Here is a 19,051-nt window from a genome sequence, read left to right as displayed (position 1 = left end):
ACACACTTCCTTATACGACTGATACCAGTGGGCAGTGCTACCAGTTAAATGCATAGTTGCAATAGTAACTTTGAAAGTCGGTGGAATTTGATATAGGGCGAAGAAGGCCTGACACTTATCGAGCCAAATTCTAACATTGAACCATCAAACTTAGGGAAATCCATTTTGGGAAGCCAGTTACATCAAGTACCCTCAGGACTTGTGCTAGTATCACTACTGCCTACTAGAACTGCTAAAGGAAGAGGGGTATCAGGTAGCATTACCTGCAGACGTGAGGCCTGCGGTGGAAGCTGTGGAAACGGGTAATGAAACGGAGAGACACCCATGATCTCATCCTTCGAAGGAATGCCCAGAGGAGGCGGTTGCCCCTTTCGCCAAACGCGCTGCACTAATTTTCTCTTGTTGGATCTTCCCGACGGAGGTCATGGAGAAGTCCACTTTAGTCTGAATTTGGTCTAGGTGACTTGTGGTGTTGGCAAGCATCCAGAGCATCTAGCATCACCATCAACTTGTTCTCGAACTCGAGTCATTCGCTGTGCATGCGATTCTCCATCTCATCCACTGCCGCCGTGGCTTGTTGAACTTTGGAGAAGCCATGGTACTTATGCTCCAAGCAGGTCAACCATAGGTAACGGATTTACGACAATCGCATCAAGCGATCACCACCTTTCCCATGGGATTTATCGAACAAGCCAAGATTATGCAAAATTCACCACGGATTATCTGAATCTAATACCATATGTTGTGACCTAATCACCTAAGAGCGGGGAATCGAGAACGAGGGAAAAATTGGGTAGGTCATTGGAGAGAATTAGAGGGAGAGAGAATCAACAGAGGAAGAAGATGAGACTGAATTGGGAGGAGGCAGTTTATCCGTTAATTTTTCTGATAACCCACTCACCACGTCTATGTCCCTTACAACGGTAGGAACTGGCCAACGGGCCAACACACGCGGGCTACAAGACGCGAACGCAACAAAATAGGCCAAGTCCCAAACTCCATTACAATTCAAACGGACACTACGTGGCTAACCTCCCGCCGCTGGAACTTCTTAATGTGCCTGTTATTGGTAGGGGCGGGCACACGTGAGGTCATGGGTGTACAGATGTACACCCAAATATTTGTTAAAAAATATTACTAGTTTGGTTGCTTGGAGCTTCCGGATTCACAAGCGATTCTTGCGGAACGGCATCCAAACGACAGCGATCCAAACTTTCCATGCAATCGGGCGAATCGCCGTTTCTCCCCATTCTCCCGATTCAACCCTTCTGTTCAGCTGTTGCGAGATTGCCTCAAAAATCGATATTTTCAATCTCTTTTCCTTATAAGTTTAGACTTTCTAAAAGGCTCAAAATATCTACCAATTTTTTTAGGTTGTATAATCTATAAGCAGCCCATTTTAACTGGTTGCACTTAAAAAGCCTGAACAAAATTCAAATTAAAATTCATTAAAGTTGATTGTTTTTGCACATTTCATGAATTTTTAGAGCTTTAAAATAATTAACAAAAATAAGGAAAAATCGTCAATATTCATCTTAATTAATGGGCTAATTTCTAAAATTATCTCCAGATATAAGTTATATAGTGAAATTTCAAGCTTCTTCATATGACCTCACTTTTCATGAATTTGATCAATTTCAATTAAATGCAAATGCACGCAACAATTGTTCAAAAATGATCAGAGATGATGCTCATGTTGTATATGTATGTCAATTGTTATTACTGCAAAAAAAATGTTTTCAGAGAGAATCTGGAACCAAAATGTTTTTGAGAGAATCCAAACGCTAGGCGGGGCGTGGTGACGGCGTGGGTATGAGCGAGGCGGGACGCACACGGCTACGCACGGGCACGATCACGATAGGTATATACATCCAAATTGAAAATACTAGACCCGCCACTGGTTACTAGGCGTGACAGTTAGCCTTGCACACCTAGAGATTTTGAGTCGGCACAAGCTGAAAAAGAGTGAACAAGGTGATGGTTAAAGCGGGATGCAAGGACGACGATCGAGTCTGACAACAATGAATCATCACGACTATCTCTCAGGTTGCCTCAGCTCAAAATCCAATCGTTTCCTTTGAACGGATAGAAGAGGATGATCATACCATTAACTTTTTGAAGATTCTCTTGCCATGGTTGTTGTCCGCTATTGTTTGCCCCCATCTAAGCTTATATTAAACAAGTAATGTTACACCTAAAAAAAGCCTACAAATTTTTTACTTACATGTTGATGTGGACAACAAAAATTAAAAATATTTCCCAGTGTACCCACAACTGGTAATTTTAAATCAGCATGTAAGGTTGTTATTGTCCATGTCAACATGTAAGAATTATTCATGTAAGACTTTTTATAGGTGTAGCATTGTAGCATTACTCATATCACACCTTTTATTTTGCACCCTGATACACCCTTGGGCCTCGTCTCTCTACCAATCTATGTAACTCAAGGAGGCAGACACCCACTAAAACAAAGTTTCAAGATCCAAGTCATTCAAAACTCTTCAGCATGTTGAAAATTCCACCCATCGTCTCGTGGTAAGCTCAGGGCACCTGCGCTTACCCCTGCCTTGATCGTGGAGCGAAGGGGAATGCCGGAGATAAATGTAAAGAGACATGGCACCTACTGTATATATTCGGTGCAAAATGAGGAGTCATGGTTCTATTAAGGGCTCGTTTGGATAGGACACGTTTTGAGAACTTTTAACTAGTTGAGAAAATAATTGTGATTATTAAATTTTAATTGTTGATTTTTACAGTAAATTTTGAGTTTCACAGCACACCAAAAATCAGAAAGCTACTCTCAGCTTGCTTCTCAGCTTCTAGTTCATTTCAGTCACATTCACTTCCTCAGCTAGCTAAAAACCACCAAAAACTGGAGTCAAAAGCCAGCTATTTAGATAGTTTCTTGCTTTTTTCAAGAAAAAGCTAGAAGAAAGCCTATCCAAAAGGACCTAAGTATCTATTTGATAGAGTTACAACTCTAAAAATTCTTAGAGCTGATCATCTCTAACTTCAAAAAAGTTTAGAGCTAGAGCTGTTGTAGATTGAAGGTCTTCAATTTAGTCATCTTGTTCTTATTTTGAACGAAAATATATATTTAAACGATTTTATTTTATCCTATAAACTTTCGATCCTACACAGATCTCAGAGTTAGAGCTCTGTCAAATAAAATTATAATAATATGGATTACGACATGTTCATCGTGACATATTACCAGAGAAATACGGTCTAGTAACGTTGATCCTGTGACGTAGCCACGCTCAGATTCGCTTCAATTTTTTTAACAATATTATTTTATTAGGAAAAATAAAAATATAATTTAAAATAGAAAAATTATAGAAATAGACGTCAGTCGAAACTCTAATTGCCGACTTAGTGTGTTATCAACGATTAGAGTATCGACTAATCCCTTGTTAATAACTGAAGAGGATATTGATATTCAGTGTGCCAACAAGGGGTGAAGTAGGAGGCCACGTTGGCTGTCGGCGTGCGGGTAGCACTTCTGGACCCTCCCACGCCTAGACAAGCAGGACTTGTCGACAGTTGATTTGCCAACAAACTTTGTCACCATTAATAGAGCATTTGTATGTCAAATAGAATATCAGCACTTCCATTGCAGATAACACCCTAGTCGGTATTTGGAATGTGGATGGTCATCTATTTATACATTTTTTTCATTTTAAATTATATTTTTGTATTTTTTAATAAAATATTTTTTAGATGAATTACACAAAACTATAAGTATTGTGCTATTTATAACACACAACTATAAGTATTGTATCTAGTAACACAAAACTACAAGTATTGTGTACTAATTTCATATAAAATCTGATTTTAATTAGATTTACCTAAAATGGTCGTATGTTTATCTAAAAATTCTAGAATTTTTTTACAGGTTCCATAACCCATGTGCAAACCATTTTATTTGGATTCACCGAAAATGCATGTGTATAATTTAAAATAAAATTATTCAAAAGGCTATTTTTATAACTTTTTAATAATTGTTAGTGTGTTAAATAAAATCCTAAAAATATGAAAAAATTTACTAATACTCTTCTTATATGATGAACTAATTTTTAAAATATGATGAAAAAGTGAGTTCCTTTATAATGCTCACTAGGTTATTATTTTCAACACTAGGTTATATGGTGAAAAAGTGAGTTCATTTATATACTTACAAAGAAACTCACTTTTTTATCATATAATCTAGGAATGAAAATAATTTTTAGAAATTAGTCCATCATATAAGAAGGATATAAATATTTTTTTAGATTTTTAGGATTTTATTTAAGGCGCTAACAATGGTTAGTAGTTATAAAAGTAGTCTTTTTTAGTTTAAATTTGACATAGTTTTTTTTAATGAATTCAATTAAAATAGGTTGCAAATGAATTATAAAATACCTAAAAAAGTTTTAGGATTTTTAAAAAAATATAAGACCACGTTTTATATATTCAATTAAAATGCGGTTTTATATGAAATTAGCAGTTGACATAATATTTATAATTTTATATTATAAATAAGTAGAGTACTTATAGTTTTGTTCAATTAACTTTATATTTAAAAAAATTCGGATTCGCTTTGCAGTCTGTACCGACTCCCCCAAGCAAAACAAACGAGAGAAGGCGTCCCCAAACGAACCAGGTTTGGCTCCGCAAATCCAGGCCGTTTGATCTGATCCCACAGCCTCCCCCACCCGCGCCCACCTCCCGGCGATGGCGAAACCCCCGTCGTCCGCCGCGGCGGCGGCGGCTGCCGGAGGCCGCGGCCCGGCCCACCACCGGACCCGGCTCCTCCTCCTACTCCTCGTCGCCGTCGCTGCCTCCGCCTCTACCGCGGGATTCCTCCTCCGCGGTGCCCTGCACGACCCCTGGGACTCCCGCGGGGACCCCGCCGCCCCCGCCGCCGCCGCAGCCGCCGGGAGGAGCCCCCTCTCGTTCATGAGGTCCAAGCTCGTTCTGCTCGTCTCCCACGAGCTCTCCCTCTCCGGTAATTGCTCGCTGAGTATTTCATCTCGTAGTCCACACCTCGCGGACTCGTGTGTTGGTTTTGGTAGGTTTGAGTGGTCACAAGATTGGTTGCTAAAATTGGATCTCGCGAGGGTACATTGCACGCTGGGAATTGTGGACGGAGTAGCTGCTTGGCAATGCTGTATTATGAGGAATTCGAGTTGCGTTACTTGGGTATCATGTGTGATTTCCAAAAAAAGCCATTGGAGAGGTAGACGAGTTAAATTTCTACTTCCATTGTTGAACATGAGCCTGGATCTCTGGGGGGAAAAAAAGCTACAAATGATGACGATCACAGAAAAGTTCTTTCCTGATTAGTATAAACAGAAATTGTTGAGTAACATTCTTCAAGTTGTTCCTAAGCTGTCGGACTTGAGTACTGAGACTTTGGGAGACCTGATAATTTGCGATATTTGTTACTAGCAATTTTTTTATAACCTATCGACCTTACTGGAAATACTTCTATATGATGCAGGCGGCCCACTTTTACTGATGGAGTTGGCATTTCTTCTAAGACATGTTGGCTCTCAAGTGGTGTGGATAACAAATCAAAGATCAGAAGAAACAAATGATGTTACATATAGTTTGGAGCATAAGATGTTGAACTATGGAGTGCAGGTATGGATCCTCCTACAGTTGTGCATATAGCTTGGAATTTGGATGCAGTAAATCTTTTGGTCCTACATTTATGCATATAGCTTGGATTTTGGATGCGGTAATGTCTAACTGAATTGGGAGAAAAGTGAAATAGCAGAGGGAGCTAACTAACAATTGATAAACTAGGTCATCTGTTTGGGACTCAGTGAGTTAATTGTAGTAAAATTTCTGGTTCAAAAGGTTGTTCTCCATTGTTCCTAAATAGATGCCATTCTAGGATTTTGCATGACAACCAAGGGTTAAGTCACACCCGCAAAAGATGAGGTTATCGTCATTCAAAGCCTTCATCGGGTTTGTTATTGCCCTTAGAATGCCTTATGTACTCTAGTCCATAGGACTAAATGACCTTGGGAATAGATATTGATCATTAAAAACATAGAGTTATTTAAGGAAAAAAGATAAAATGTCATCTCAAAATCATAGAACATGTATTTTGATAGAAAACTTGAAAGTTAGAATTACATTTATTTAAGAATATAAAGGGTTTAAATCATATTGGAAGCATCATCCCTAAAGATTATTGCATAAAGTCGGTGGAAAGGTGAATTAATAGAATTTACTCCTCTTTTTTATCAGGTGTTCTAGATTTTACACTCAATTGAAGTTACTCTCTCCGTTTTGAAATACATGCCATTCTAGTTTTCAAGTACATGCTATTCTAGAATTTTGAAGTAACTTTTTAAGATTTTCTCTTATATACCATTCCTCTTTTAGTTACCTATGTTTATTCTGAAGGTCATTTACTACTATGGACTAGAGTAACACACGACATTGCAAAAGTAATAACTAACCTATGGAGACTTTGAATGACGGTAATATGATATTTTGTAGGTTTACCTTCATTGTTGTGCAAGATCCTAAAATTACATCTATTGAGAAATGGAGGGAGTATGTCTCTTGCTTCCTCATTAAATTCGTTCATATCATAAACAATTGCTTGTCGAGTCCTGTAAATTGAAACACATGCTAAAGGGGTATGGGAACTTTAAAAAGCTGTAGGTATATCTTTCTGGAATTCTACGGAAATAAAGAACACTTTTCAAATCTTAAAACATCAAGTAAAATAAGAATGTCGAGTAATATACTACATCTAAAAGATAAGTTTTTTGAGAGAGAAGAAAGACAACTAATTTGTAGTTTTAGGTAAAACCAGATGACCTGTTAAAAGAAGAACTACACATGGAAGAGCAGCAAAATAATACTACACTGTTGGAAATTTCGAGCCGATCACACTCAAACACGAGCAGAGCACACACGAACACAAGCTGGATTTTTTTTGTGCTGCAACTGAACTGCTTTGCTTCGTTTTCTGATTTTTTTATAATGAAAACAGTAACATGCAAACATGGGCTCTCAAGAGCCAGTAACTCACACCACCACCCTTGCTAATTACAGCTAATTGAAGACTAGTAACAGCAAACATGCAACAAATTAAACTCCTACTTAACTCAGGGAAATGCAAATGGTAACAGCCATGCACATGCAAAGAGACAGCATGCAGGATTAACTCACAATTCCCCCCTAATCCTGATGCTCATACTTGATATCGACAATGCCAATCTTCGCGCGGAGCTCCATGAACTTGACGCGCATGAGAGGCTTTGTGAGTATGTCTGCCAGCTGCTCCTCGTCATTGATGGGCTCGATGTTGATTTTGCCTCAATGCATCCCCGGATGAAATGATACCGGGTATCAATGTTTGCTCCTATCATGGAACACTGGGTTCTTGCACAAAGAGATGGTTGCTTTGTTGTCCACATTTAGCACTTCGGACTTTCCACTGCCAATGTCGCTCAGCAGACGGGCAAGCCAAACAACCTAGCACGCCGTAGTGGAGGTGGCGATCTACTCGGCCTCACAGGAAGAAAGAGCCACTACCCTTCGCTTCTACGACTGCCAACTGACTGGGCTCTGGCTGAGGAAGAAGAGCACACCTATGGTACTATTGCGGCAAGTCGCTATATCCTGATAGTTGTGGCCACTCATCGAGCTTCCTTGCGTAGTGGCAGCCCATGTTTAGAGTACCAATGATGTAGTGCATGACATGTTTAGAGTACCAATGATGTAGTGCATGACATGTTTCATCATGGCGAGGTTATCTTCTTGTAGTGCCTCCATGAAACGACTCAAGTAGCCTAGTATAGGCGATGTCAGGCTGGGTATGAACCAAGTAGCGGAGGTTGCCGATGATGTTGCGGTACTTAGTCGCATCCACAAGCTGACTTGTGCTATGCTTGTTCAGCTTCAATCGCGTCTCCATGGGCGCTTGACATGGATTGCAGTCGGTCACGCCACTGCTCTTCAAGATCTTGAGCGCGTAGGCTGTCTGGATGATGGGGATGCCGTTTGCGCGCGGGCGGACCTCGATGCCAAGATAGTAGCTTAGAAATCCGAGGTCGCTCATCTTGAACAACCTATGCATCCTAGAACCTATGTATCACAAGCTCATCAGTCTCGGTGATGATCAGGTTGTCAACGTAAACGCCGACGAGGAGACGGGATGCGACTTCGCCGCGTCCATACACGACATGCTCCGAGGCACTACGTTGGAAACCAAGCTTGATCAGGTTGTCGTCGAGCTTGGAGTTCCATGCCCTTGGTGCTTGGCGTAGTTTGTACAAGGCCTTCTTCAGTTTGAGCACCTTGCGCTTCGTGCTGCCATGGATGAAGGCTGATGGTTGGACCACGTACACCTCTTCCACGAGCATGCCATTGAGGAACACGCTCTTCACGTCCGTGCGATGGACTTGCCATCTTTCATGCGCCGCCACGGCAAGGAGAACCCGAACAGACTCCATGTGTACCACAGGGGTGAACACTTCCTCGAAGTCAATCTGAGGCGTTGCGCATACCGCTTCGCCACTAATTGCGCCTTGTACTTGACTATGGTGCCGTGCTCGTCACACTTCACCTTGAAGATCCACTTGAGCCCGATGGGTCAGTGGCCGCTAGGGAAGTTGACGAGCTCCCACGTGTCGTTGTTGTCGATCGACTTCATCTCGTCCAACATCGCGCGGTGCCAACATTCATGCTGTTCTGCTTCAGTGAGGGTGCTTGGTTCCTCGGCACTCACCATGTGAAGCTCGTCGAGGTCGAGTTGGCGCTGTGCGAACCCTCGTGGCGTGGCTAGACCAAGGATGTTATCAACAATGCAATAGTGCTGGGGATCATCTTCTTCAGTAGTCGCGTCAAGCCTGGTGTCGCGTGTGGGTGGCGTGCCGCACTCAATCGCAACCGGAGTTTGATTTGCCGCAACTGCCTGCTGACGGGTCGTACACCTAGTACGCCTTGGACCTGCTCTCGTAGCCGACGAAGATCATCAGAGTGCTGCGGTCGTTGAGCTTCTTTAGGTGAGGCTTCATGTTGTTGACATGTGCGACGTAGCCGAAGGTGCGGAGGAAGTGCACCGTTAGCCGTATGCCATGCCAGGCCTCATACAGAGTCTTGCCGTCGACGCTCCGAGTCGGCGCACGGTTGAGGATGAAGACGGTGGAGACTGCCTCACCCTAGAATGTTCTGGGGAGGCCATTTGCCTTCAGCATGCTTCGGGCCATGGCAATCATTGTCTGATTGCAGCGCTTAATGACCCCATTATGTTGTGGAGAATAGGAGGCAATGAACTGCTGCTGAAAACACTGCGCTTGGCGCAGTAGTCCCCAAACTCCACCGACATGAACTCGTCACCACGATCAGTGCGAAGTATCTTGAGCTTCCTTTTGTACCCCACCTTTGCTCTGGCCTAGAACCGCCTGATCGTCGCCCGAGCTTGGTCCTAGCTCGCGAGGAGACTAAGTTACATGTAGCGGCTCAAGTCATCCACCAGTAGCAGGAAGTATCGCCTGCCGCTCGATGTCATTGGTGCGATCGGACCGCAGATGTCGTCGTGGATGAGGTTGAGGATGTGCATTGTGTGGTATTGTGCTTGCTCTGGGAACGAGCTATGCGGCTGCTTACCGGTGAGGCAGCTGCCGCACACTTGATCCACCTCTGATCAATGCGTGGCAACCCTCGTACCATCTCATGTTGGGCGAGCTTATGCAGAGTCTGAAAACTAATATGGTTGTACCCGTCATGCCAGCGCCAGAACTTGTTGGAGCTCCTCGTCGACAGGCATACTGGGCGCGCGATGTCGGGGCTAAGCATGTACAGCCGGTTGGGGGAGCACCTCACCCTCGCCAGCAGCCGTCGATCCGAGTCCCGGATCCATATAGTGCGCCGCCATCAAACAGCACCTTGCAGCCATTCTCGTCAAGCTGCCCGATGCTAATGATGTTGGTGGTGAAACGAGGAATAAAGTACACCCCCATTAGCGTGTGATGCTCGCTGGTCTTGTAAACAAACAAGATCATGCTGCCCCCCCTTGATGTTGACGGCGGAGCCGTTGTCGAACTTGACGGTGCCCCGGATTTCGGAGTTGATCTCAGAGAAAGCGGCGCGCAACCGGGTCATGTGGTTCGTGGCGCCGGTGTCAAGGTACCACAACTGATTGTTGCTGTCCTCCTCTTGATCCAGTTGTGTGAATACCTTCGCCTCGACCAGCTGGAGAGGGCTACATTGCGGTGGAGGGGATGCCAGCACGACGAGTTGCGGTGGAGTGGACGTGGTAGGCGGTGTGACAACCTTGGCCAGCAAAAGCGTGGGCTTATTGTCGTTGCCCTGTGTTAGGTGGGCAAGCCCGTTTTGGCTTGTTGCGGCAATTCTTGGCCCAATGGCCGGATTTGTCACAGTTTCGACATTGGTCCCGGCCACCTCCTGAGCCAGATGTGTTGGCGTTGTTGTGACGTGCCCGCGGTTCTTGCCATGATGACGACGGGAGGCACCATTGCTGTTGCTACTGGATCCTTCTTCGTCATCGCGCTTCTTCATGCGAGCTAGCCACTCCTCCTCAGTGAGGAGTAGCTTCTATCCGTCATTGCCACCCGAAAAGCCTACCTTGTACCTCTACTCCACAGCGCACAAGCGACCGGACACATCTTCGATCGAGAGCGTGCTCAGATCAAGGAGGGTCTTGATGGAAATGGTGACTTGTTGGAGATGTTCCGGGATGACCTGTACAAATTTTCGCACCACCTCAATATTAGTGACTTCATCTCCCAGTACTAGGGAGGTTGTTGGCGAGGCTTCTGATCCTCATGGCGAATTCATCGACGGACTTGCCATCTTTGAACTCGATCTTGCCGAGCTCGCGTCGCCACTACTATGTGTTTGCTTTTCGGAATGCTTGACGCCGACGCGTATTGTCTTGATCGCTTCCTAGGTGTCCTCGGCAGTGTCCTTGACGGCGAGAGTTGACAACATCTCCGTAGCACGACTCGGAGAATGGCGGACAACGCCAGCCTGTCATCGCGATAGTCACCACCGTCGGGCTCGATCACCTCCCAAAGACCTTGCGCTTGCAGGTTGACCCGCATCACAAGCGCCCAGTCGGTGTAGTTCGTTTGGGTGAGCGTGGGGTAGACTACCGAGCCCGATGCATCTTTGATGACGCGCTGCACAACCATGTCGCGGCCACCGTCGTCACAGTGCTGCAGTCCGCGCGGAGGTGTTGGTGAGCTACGGTGGCCTCGGTGTGGAGGAGTCCTCGGCTATGCGCCCTAGGAGCCCATGACGACATCGCAACGCCTAGATCGACAACACAGGCTCTAATACCTAATGTTGTCGATCCAGGTGCTGCTATGTCGTCATGAGAGTAAATATAGGATTGGCTGCAGACCTGCAATTTCTACTGTGCTTAAAATTTCAAAGAACAAACAGTGAAATTTATCAAGAAAAACTGAAGTTGTACTGAAACGTAGTATGATGCCTTTGGTCTTCTTATCCGTCTATGTGTAGTGGAGGAATTGTTACAATTCAGATGGGATTTCAGGAGAGAATATGGATGGTAGGAGGAGAAAGAAGGGCAAATTGGAATATGTTAGAGCTGGGATAGAGCCATAGAGGCCAATTCCACTTTTTGCTTTGTCGACATCCAGCATAAGGTAGCTAGTGGACTGCAATTTAAACTCTCCTCTCACACATTGACCTCAGGGATCCACCTTGCTAATCCCCTGTAGCCCTTTCTAACATCATTTACCATGTAGATGTGCTACCCGAAATATTACACAGTCAGATCCTTGGGCACTTAAATACTGGGCCTTGACTCTCAAAGCCACGCCCACAGGCTGGTTGCTTGGTAGGAAGTTTCGATTCCATCATCCACTTGTATGTCATCATTGCGGACTAGCCATTTAGTTTGTTATTGCATTGAAAACTTTAAGTATACAGCAGTGACATACTAATTAGTGTCGGAGAATCCTTATGGTTGTTCAAATGAAGTGTGCGCGTGGATCTTGATGGGATGGAAACAGCTACCAAAGGATGTGCATTTTCCTCAATTTCTTATAGATTTGGTGTGCACTCTTAATTCTCTTGCTTCCAGAATAGGTGTTACTAATTCTAATTTTGATGTTCTACATATCTTTATAGCCCTATCTTGGTCTGGGTTGACGATTATCCTCATAAATTTGAGAGGGCTGCCGGTTGGAGTGATTAATTTGCTCCTGGGAACTACTAACTGCAATTCACTAGTCCTCTTGCTGTTTGTGCTCCTCATTTGGCTTTACTATGTTCATATTTTGTATAATATAATGAAGTTACAAAAGAAAAGATGGTTCCAAGAACTTTTCCCCTGTTGACAAACATCAAAATTGAATTTAGTCCTTGTTTACTCTGATACTTCGAACTGCTTGCTTCACAGGTTTTACCAGCTAGGGGACAGGAGGCAATTGATACTGCTCGTAAAGCTGATCTGGTTATCTTGAACACTGCTGTCGCTGGGAAGTGGCTTGATCCTGTTCTAAAAGACCATGTTCCTGAAGTCCTTCCGAAGATTTTGTGGTGGATCCATGAAATGCGTGGGCATTACTTTAAGCTTGAATACGTCAAACATCTTCCATTCGTTGCTGGAGCCATGATTGATTCTCATACAACAGCAGAATACTGGAAGAACAGGACTAGCGACCGTCTGAAGTACGTGCAAAATGATTGATACTCTCTGATCTTTTTCATATAGTGTTAAGTGCTGGGTTCTGTATATGACATCGAAGAGGTTGGTATCAATTATTTTGACTCCATACTGATATGAATTACCAGTCTAGGGGACAATAAATTCTGTCCCCTGCTTCTCTGTTGATAGCTCCAAACTTTGCTGGCTGTATCTTCTTTTTTCCTTTCTGCTATATGCCTATGTATAAACTTTTACTTCGTAAACAAACATTTTAGGCAATGATCAGCTGTTTTTTTTGCATTGTTTGAACTTATTGAATTTTAAATTTATTATTATATACTTCTAAATTGCTTCATATGAAGAATACAGATGCCACAGACTTATGTTGTTCACCTCGGGAATAGTAAAGACCTAATGGAAATTGCTGAAGATAATGTCGCAAGAAGAGTCCTACGGGAACATATCCGTGAGTCCATTGGAGTACGGAGTGAAGATATCCTGTTTGCAATAATAAACAGTATGTTTCGTTAGTTTCACAATTGCCAATTACAGAACCATTAAGAAACATATTCTCTGATTGATGTGAATTTTTTATGTTCTTATATAGTTATATTTCATTTTCCTTTCTTAGTATATATTCTGTAATCCAGGTGTATCACGAGGAAAAGGACAAGACTTATTTCTTCAAGCATTTTATCAGAGTTTGCAGCTCATCCAACAGCAGAAATTAAAAGTGCCTGCGATGCATGCTGTAGTTGTGGGGAGTGATATGAATGCTCAGACCAAGTTTGAGACACAATTACGTGAGTTTGTGGTGAAGAATGGGATTCATGACTGTGTCCATTTTGTGAACAAAACATTGGCTGTGGCTCCTTATTTGGCTGCAATTGATGTGCTTGTTCAAAACTCTCAGGTGAGTCACAATGTGATTGGTGGTCCATATTTTTTCCTCCCAACTGTATGCCTCGGCAAATTGTTTTTCATGTGGTATGTTTATAGTATGCAATGCCTAGGTAATAAATGATCTAATTCGATTCTTAAGTCTAGTCTGCCAAACCTTATCTGCTTGTATCTTATTGCTTCAGTTTGCAATAAGGGATACGGCCTATGTTCATCATGATTGCACGCTTTAATTCACATGTTCACAATATAAGTTCTTTACGTCATAGAGAAGCTTCAATAGCTACGCATATAACGTAAAAAGGGTCATTCATTATGTGGCATATCATTTAGATGCCTTCACTTTCTTTTCCATTTGATTTTTGTTGTGTTCTCACCCAAGGCAATCTTTCAATGTGACTAGTGATACCTATCAGCCAAATGCCAGCATACAATATTTGCAATTGTTGGACAATTCAATTTTGACTATTACTTATTATGCTAGTATGATGCTTAACTAAATTGGGGTTTAAAAGGCCTCCAGGCCACTATTACTTTGTTGACATTTGGTTCACTTCATGTGGTTTGTTGAGAAACGTGGCTTAGAACAGAAGTCATGATGCCTTGCTTTTATTCATGAGGAATACAGCTATTTGGCCACTAAGTGCTAAACTTCTGTGATACCAGTCTCTCAGTTATCTGTGTTTGGCTTGTTTTGCTTCGCTACTTTACTTACCTGTCCCAACACACGAGCAGCACTGAAGTTCCAACAAATATGTTTGGTCTGCCGTTTGGCTACGGATCTGTTTGTTTCAGTTGAAGATTGTGAAAAACAGCTTGTAGATTGTGGATTGTAAGAAGCTAGGTTGTATAATTTGCATAAGCTGGTGGAAGGTAGATTACCAGTTTGTTACAATCTAGGGGTTGAATTGTATAATCTACCTATTTGTTGGCCAAGACCCAGTTGGTCTTGTCTGGTTCTGGCTTAGGATGCTTGGACCACATAGTGCAAACATCCGTGCGCAAATCAGATTTTATTTCCAACTAGTAACATTAGGTAGGGTATAATCTGCAAGCTAAAACAAACATGATATAAGAATGGCCAGGACTCTGGTTCTGGCTTAGGATGCTTGGACCACAGAGTGCAAACACCCTTGCGCAAATCAGATTTTATTTCCAATTAGTAACATTAGGTAGAGCCCTGGATGGGTAGTACACATGTTGAAAAGGATTTTATTGGCATCGTTCCGTACGTTAGTGATCAGTAAGTGCTACAGCTAGTATGGAATGCCTATTCATAAGCTGGTTTCTTCCTGCTTCAGATTTTCAGTGAGACCTTTTATCTTTCCTACCTAGGCCCGTGGAGAATGCTTTGGGAGGATAACCATTGAAGCAATGGCATTCAAGTTGCCAGTACTGGTAAAGCTCTCTCTCTCTCTCTCTCTCTCTCTCTCTCTCTCTCTCTCTCTCTCGTGCGTGTACTGTGTAGGCAGGGAATGGGCAGACAAGTCAGTTAAGCCATCATTCAAGTGCAGTATATGTTTTAACAATCATTTGGAGTATCAATCACCAATCTCTCTGCCAGCCAATTAACCTTGCTGCAACATTTTTAAACATGGGCCAGCGTTTATCTGAATCTGGAGACCAGAGTTATTGTCGTCAAAGATGAGTACTGTGTCACTCTGAGCAATCATGAGCTCACATTACACTTGAGCCTGCCATCCCCTGTTTTCCGCCTGCATTCTGTCCCATGCGTTTATATGTCAATTTATTGACACCACCCTTTTCTATATCAGGGCACAGCTGCCGGAGGGACCACGGAAATCATCCTGGATGGCTCAACTGGCCTTCTGCATCCTGCTGGAAAGGAGGGCGTCACGCATCTTGCGAAGAACATGGTAAGACTGGCAAGCCATGCTGAGCAAAGGGTCTCCATGGGGACGAAGGGCTATGACAGGGTGAAGGAAAGGTTCATGGAGCACCACATGGCGGAGAGGATCGCGGCGGTGCTGAAGGAAGTTCTCAAGAAATCAAGGGAACGGTCTCATTCTTGAGCTTCGCCATGCCCCCCGGCTTGTGCTAACATGTAGATCTAGATTTTACGAATTACGAGGTTCGAACTGAGGTAAACTGTAGAGTACAATCTGTTCCATACGTTGTTCGTCTTCGCGGTTTACTGTATTTCATTCATTTAGCACCGACAATATTCTTTTTGGTACTGTTTTCGTTGTTGGCCGCTTTGCCGATGCCTTTGATGAGGTGTCACGAGGTTACGACTTGCAACAAGAATCATGACACAATGTAAGGTAGTGTTTGGTTGGAAAATAAGGTGGGATGGTATAATTTTATTTATGTATTTAGGATGGGATGGGATGGTCCAGAACTAGATGTTTGTTTAGTGGGTGGGATGGAACGATTTTATTTTAAATTTCGGGTCCACCGTTAGTGACCCATTTCAAGTAGGATGATTGTGTTTAGTTTTTTTTAATGGATCCGTCTCGAATCTTTAAAAAATATTCTCTGATTCAAAACTATCCTATCTCACTGAACTTCAACCAAACAGTTAAAAACAGGATGAATCCGCTCTATCCTATGCCATCTTACGAATCAAACACTACTTAAATACCCCCGTCATTTTGACATGCACACTTGTTTGCACTCTCACTCATCAGACTTCTGAAACCAATTCGTCGGACAATTGTGCGCTAATAACAATTGCTCGAGTACACGCACCACCAGTCTGCTACATCCTTGCCAATGGAAACAACATGCTACATGATCAGATCTTGACGATCACCTTCAGAGGCAAGAACTGCGCGGACGCGGGTATATATGTACACGGACGGTCTCGAATTTCTACTCCGCTTTGCGTTGCCTACTTGAGCTGGGACAATCCCCCGCTGGTCGCCGGCGCGCGATCACTTGAGATCAGCTGGCGGCGACAGTGGCTTCTTCTTCCCGAGCTTGTACCTGACCATCCTGAGGATCCGCAGGAACCAGTAGGCGCTCACCAGCTGCAGCCCCGTCGCCATCGCCTTGCAAAACGGAAGCAAGCATGTCACATGCATGGGAGGGTACGGATTACGGAGGTTGTTGAGATTTGGCGAAGGGTAGTTGGGATTAAGTTGGTTTGGAGAACGGATACCTTGATGAGGATCGGGTTGTCCGCCGTCACGGTGACGTAGGTGAGGTAGAGCCCGAACCCCATCCGCGCCACGGAGAAGGTGACGGCGAAGAGCACGTCGACGAGGAGGTTGAGGTCGGTGTCCCTGACGCCGAACTCCTTGAGCATCTCCCGGAGGTGTAGCAGCGGGCTCGAGATCTCCGTGACGAACAGGCTCGCCACCATCTCCGTCCCGCACTGCACGGCAGGCCACGCACCAGCCAGCGGTTAGCCTCCAATCGAGTAACGCCGACGAATTTGTTACTCACTCACCCTCTGGTAGGCGAGGCCGGCGCCGATGCCGACGATGCTGACGAGGTGGTGCACGGTGTTGTCCAGCCGCACGTCGCCGTTGAGGTGGCAGCACGCCGCGTCGTACACCATGTACGACAGCGTCACCGCCAGCGCCTTCATCTGCGAGCACGGTAGTTCGGTCATCGGTTAAGACTGCTTGTTGTCGGTGCTGCCGCCGCCGCCGCCTTCCCAGCCAACGGGAAGGAAGGCGTACGCACGTCGTACGGAACAATAGAACGTGCACGTACCGACGACGTACCTGGCTCGGGGAGGATGCGGCGGCGAGCGGGCAGACCGGGCAGGACCAGCTGTCGACGGAGAGGCAGGCGAGGCAGACGGCGGAGACGGCGTGCATGGTGGAGACGGCGCGGTTGCAGAAGTCGTAGGAGCGCTTCGGGAACAGCGCCCGCACGAACACGAACGCCGTCGACCACAGCACCACCCCCGACGCCACCCAGCTCAACATGTTGCTGCTGTTAATGCTATCCCCCTCCACCACAGCCGCCATAACGACCTTCCTCTTGCTAGCTAGAGAGAAAGAGATCTTGGAGGAAAGCCAAGCCAAGCCGAGGGAGGAAACAATAATGATTGGGTCCAAAGGCGCTAGTATATAGGCGCAGCAGCAAGGACCCGATCGATCACGGGGCTATAGCTCCATGTGTGCGAGTAGGATATCCGTGTTCAATTTTTTTAATAATTCAAGTTAGATTTTGATATTTGTATCAGATTTTAAATTATATTTCGTATGTCTAATTTTTTTTATCAAATCAGATATTCAAATTCGAATTAGATTACAACTTCGTATCTGGTAACACTGCCCGTCAGTCACCTAAGTGATCGTGTTAGGCTTGCTGTGGCAGCATCGTGATCGGAGCCGGACGGATGCATGGATTCAATGGGACGGTCGAACTCGGTGGTGAAGCAGCTGGGCTGGGGGTAGGGACGCCACTCGGAAAGAAACACTTTTTGATTTGTTTCTGGTCGTGGTTGATGCTCTCCGTTTCATGTTCTCCTCATGCGAAATTTACTTTTAAAATTTTGTTGGAGCTGGGGAGGTTTCGAGCTATTTAAGGAGTCAATCTATTGCGCACTGGTCAATCCTGAGATAGCGACGTGGCTGGCTGCCGAAACTTTAATATCGGGTATACCGATTGATGAGCGTGTTGATTAATGTTTTTGAGATTGGATTTAATGGACTAAGAACAGGAGGGTTTTATTCAGGTTCAGGTATTCTATGGGATAATAGCTGTATGTTCTGTGTACTTTTTTATAGATTGGATGAATTTATTATAGAATGTGTTTTTTGTTACCTCTTACAAGCTGGATCATCCCTCTTTATATAACAGGAAAAAAAATATGCACATACAAACAGATCATGTCAAACTCTGTAGCAGATCTACATCTGATGAATCCAACTACTCCTAGCTTATCATGACAAAAGATAGACACGCACACCTTGCTCTGATCGTCCTACATGTCTCGTCCCATCATTGAACGTCATCTCGCTCATTTGCGAGGCTATCCTATACCATTAAATACTATGTAACATGTTACTGCACCATCACGTCTACCCACAACCTTGCTCGCCGAAAGAGATTACATGGTGAAAAAAAACACTTAAGTGTGTGACATTAAATGAGATTTAATCGGTTAGGTGAGTACCTGCTTTGCGACCAGAGCTGGTCATAGGGTTTTGTCCTCGATCAGGGGGCTGGTGGCAGGAGTTTTGTCCTGGTTGCAAAGGTGAAGCCATGATCTTAAGAGTATTCACCCACCGATTAACACGTGATAACGTAGAATCCTCCGGGTAAGTACTCCTTACCTGTTACACCGACAAAAACAGTTGCAACCCAATGATGGGATAGAATTGTACCCCTGCATTTGCTTGGGGGGGGGGGGGGTTCAATTAGTATGAGAATATTGCTCACCTATTTTCGAGGTCACCAGGAAGGTCAATATGATTAGATACCGGCAGACATTACCGGAGGCAGAGAAGAGTGGTTTTGTTGTCTTTGTAATTTCTTTATTTTTCAAGAACATCTATGTACACTATCAAAAAATGGCAA

At 44.2% G+C, this 19,051-nt stretch overlaps 2 protein-coding genes across 3 annotated transcripts; one reads left to right on the top strand and one right to left on the bottom strand.

The window, feature by feature from the left end:
- The first annotated feature begins 4,638 nt into the window (after positions 1 to 4,638).
- Positions 4,639 to 15,732, top strand: LOC133909381 (uncharacterized). Of its 2 annotated transcripts, none has more exons than XM_062351788.1 (7): positions 4,639 to 4,987; positions 5,483 to 5,625; positions 12,401 to 12,672; positions 13,012 to 13,166; positions 13,300 to 13,562; positions 14,885 to 14,947; positions 15,325 to 15,732. In XM_062351788.1, the coding sequence occupies exons 1-7, from the start codon at positions 4,714 to 4,716 to the stop codon at positions 15,580 to 15,582; spliced, it is 1,428 nt and encodes a 475-aa protein (XP_062207772.1). In that variant the 5' UTR covers positions 4,639 to 4,713; the 3' UTR covers positions 15,583 to 15,732. The 2 variants fall into 2 exon arrangements, with proteins under 2 accessions (XP_062207772.1, XP_062207781.1); XM_062351797.1 differs by having other exon boundaries at positions 14,851 to 14,947; positions 15,325 to 15,466.
- Positions 15,733 to 16,220: 488 nt separating this feature from the next.
- LOC133909372 (uncharacterized) lies at positions 16,221 to 17,603 on the bottom strand. The gene is made up of 4 exons (XM_062351776.1): positions 17,245 to 17,603; positions 16,965 to 17,105; positions 16,674 to 16,889; positions 16,221 to 16,563 (listed from the first exon to the last, which is right to left on the bottom strand). The coding sequence occupies exons 1-4, from the start codon at positions 17,491 to 17,493 to the stop codon at positions 16,447 to 16,449; spliced, it is 723 nt and encodes a 240-aa protein (XP_062207760.1). The 5' UTR covers positions 17,494 to 17,603; the 3' UTR covers positions 16,221 to 16,446.
- Positions 17,604 to 19,051: the final 1,448 nt, after the last annotated feature.

Source organism: Phragmites australis, chromosome 1 (genome assembly GCF_958298935.1).
Source record: "Phragmites australis chromosome 1, lpPhrAust1.1, whole genome shotgun sequence".
NCBI classification, from domain to species: Eukaryota; Viridiplantae; Streptophyta; class Magnoliopsida; order Poales; family Poaceae; genus Phragmites; species Phragmites australis.
Note: the sequence above shows the minus strand (reverse complement) of the source record. Positions and strands in the feature narration are given on the sequence as shown.

Bases quoted from the DNA above. Each gene is read 5' to 3' on its own strand.
- LOC133909381 (XM_062351788.1), top strand. From the start codon at position 4,714: ATGGCGAAACCCCCGTCGTCCGCCGCGGCGGCGGCGGCTGCCGGAGGC. The intron at 12,673-13,011 runs GTACGTGCAAAA...CTTCATATGAAG, and splicing joins AGGACTAGCGACCGTCTGAA to AATACAGATGCCACAGACTT. The intron at 14,948-15,324 runs GTAAAGCTCTCT...TTTCTATATCAG, and splicing joins CATTCAAGTTGCCAGTACTG to GGCACAGCTGCCGGAGGGAC.
- LOC133909372 (XM_062351776.1), bottom strand. From the start codon at position 17,493: ATGGCGGCTGTGGTGGAGGGGGATAGCATTAACAGCAGCAACATGTTG. The intron at 16,890-16,964 runs GTGAGTGAGTAA...CCTGCCGTGCAG, and splicing joins CCGGCCTCGCCTACCAGAGG to TGCGGGACGGAGATGGTGGC. The intron at 16,564-16,673 runs GTATCCGTTCTC...CCGTTTTGCAAG, and splicing joins ACAACCCGATCCTCATCAAG to GCGATGGCGACGGGGCTGCA.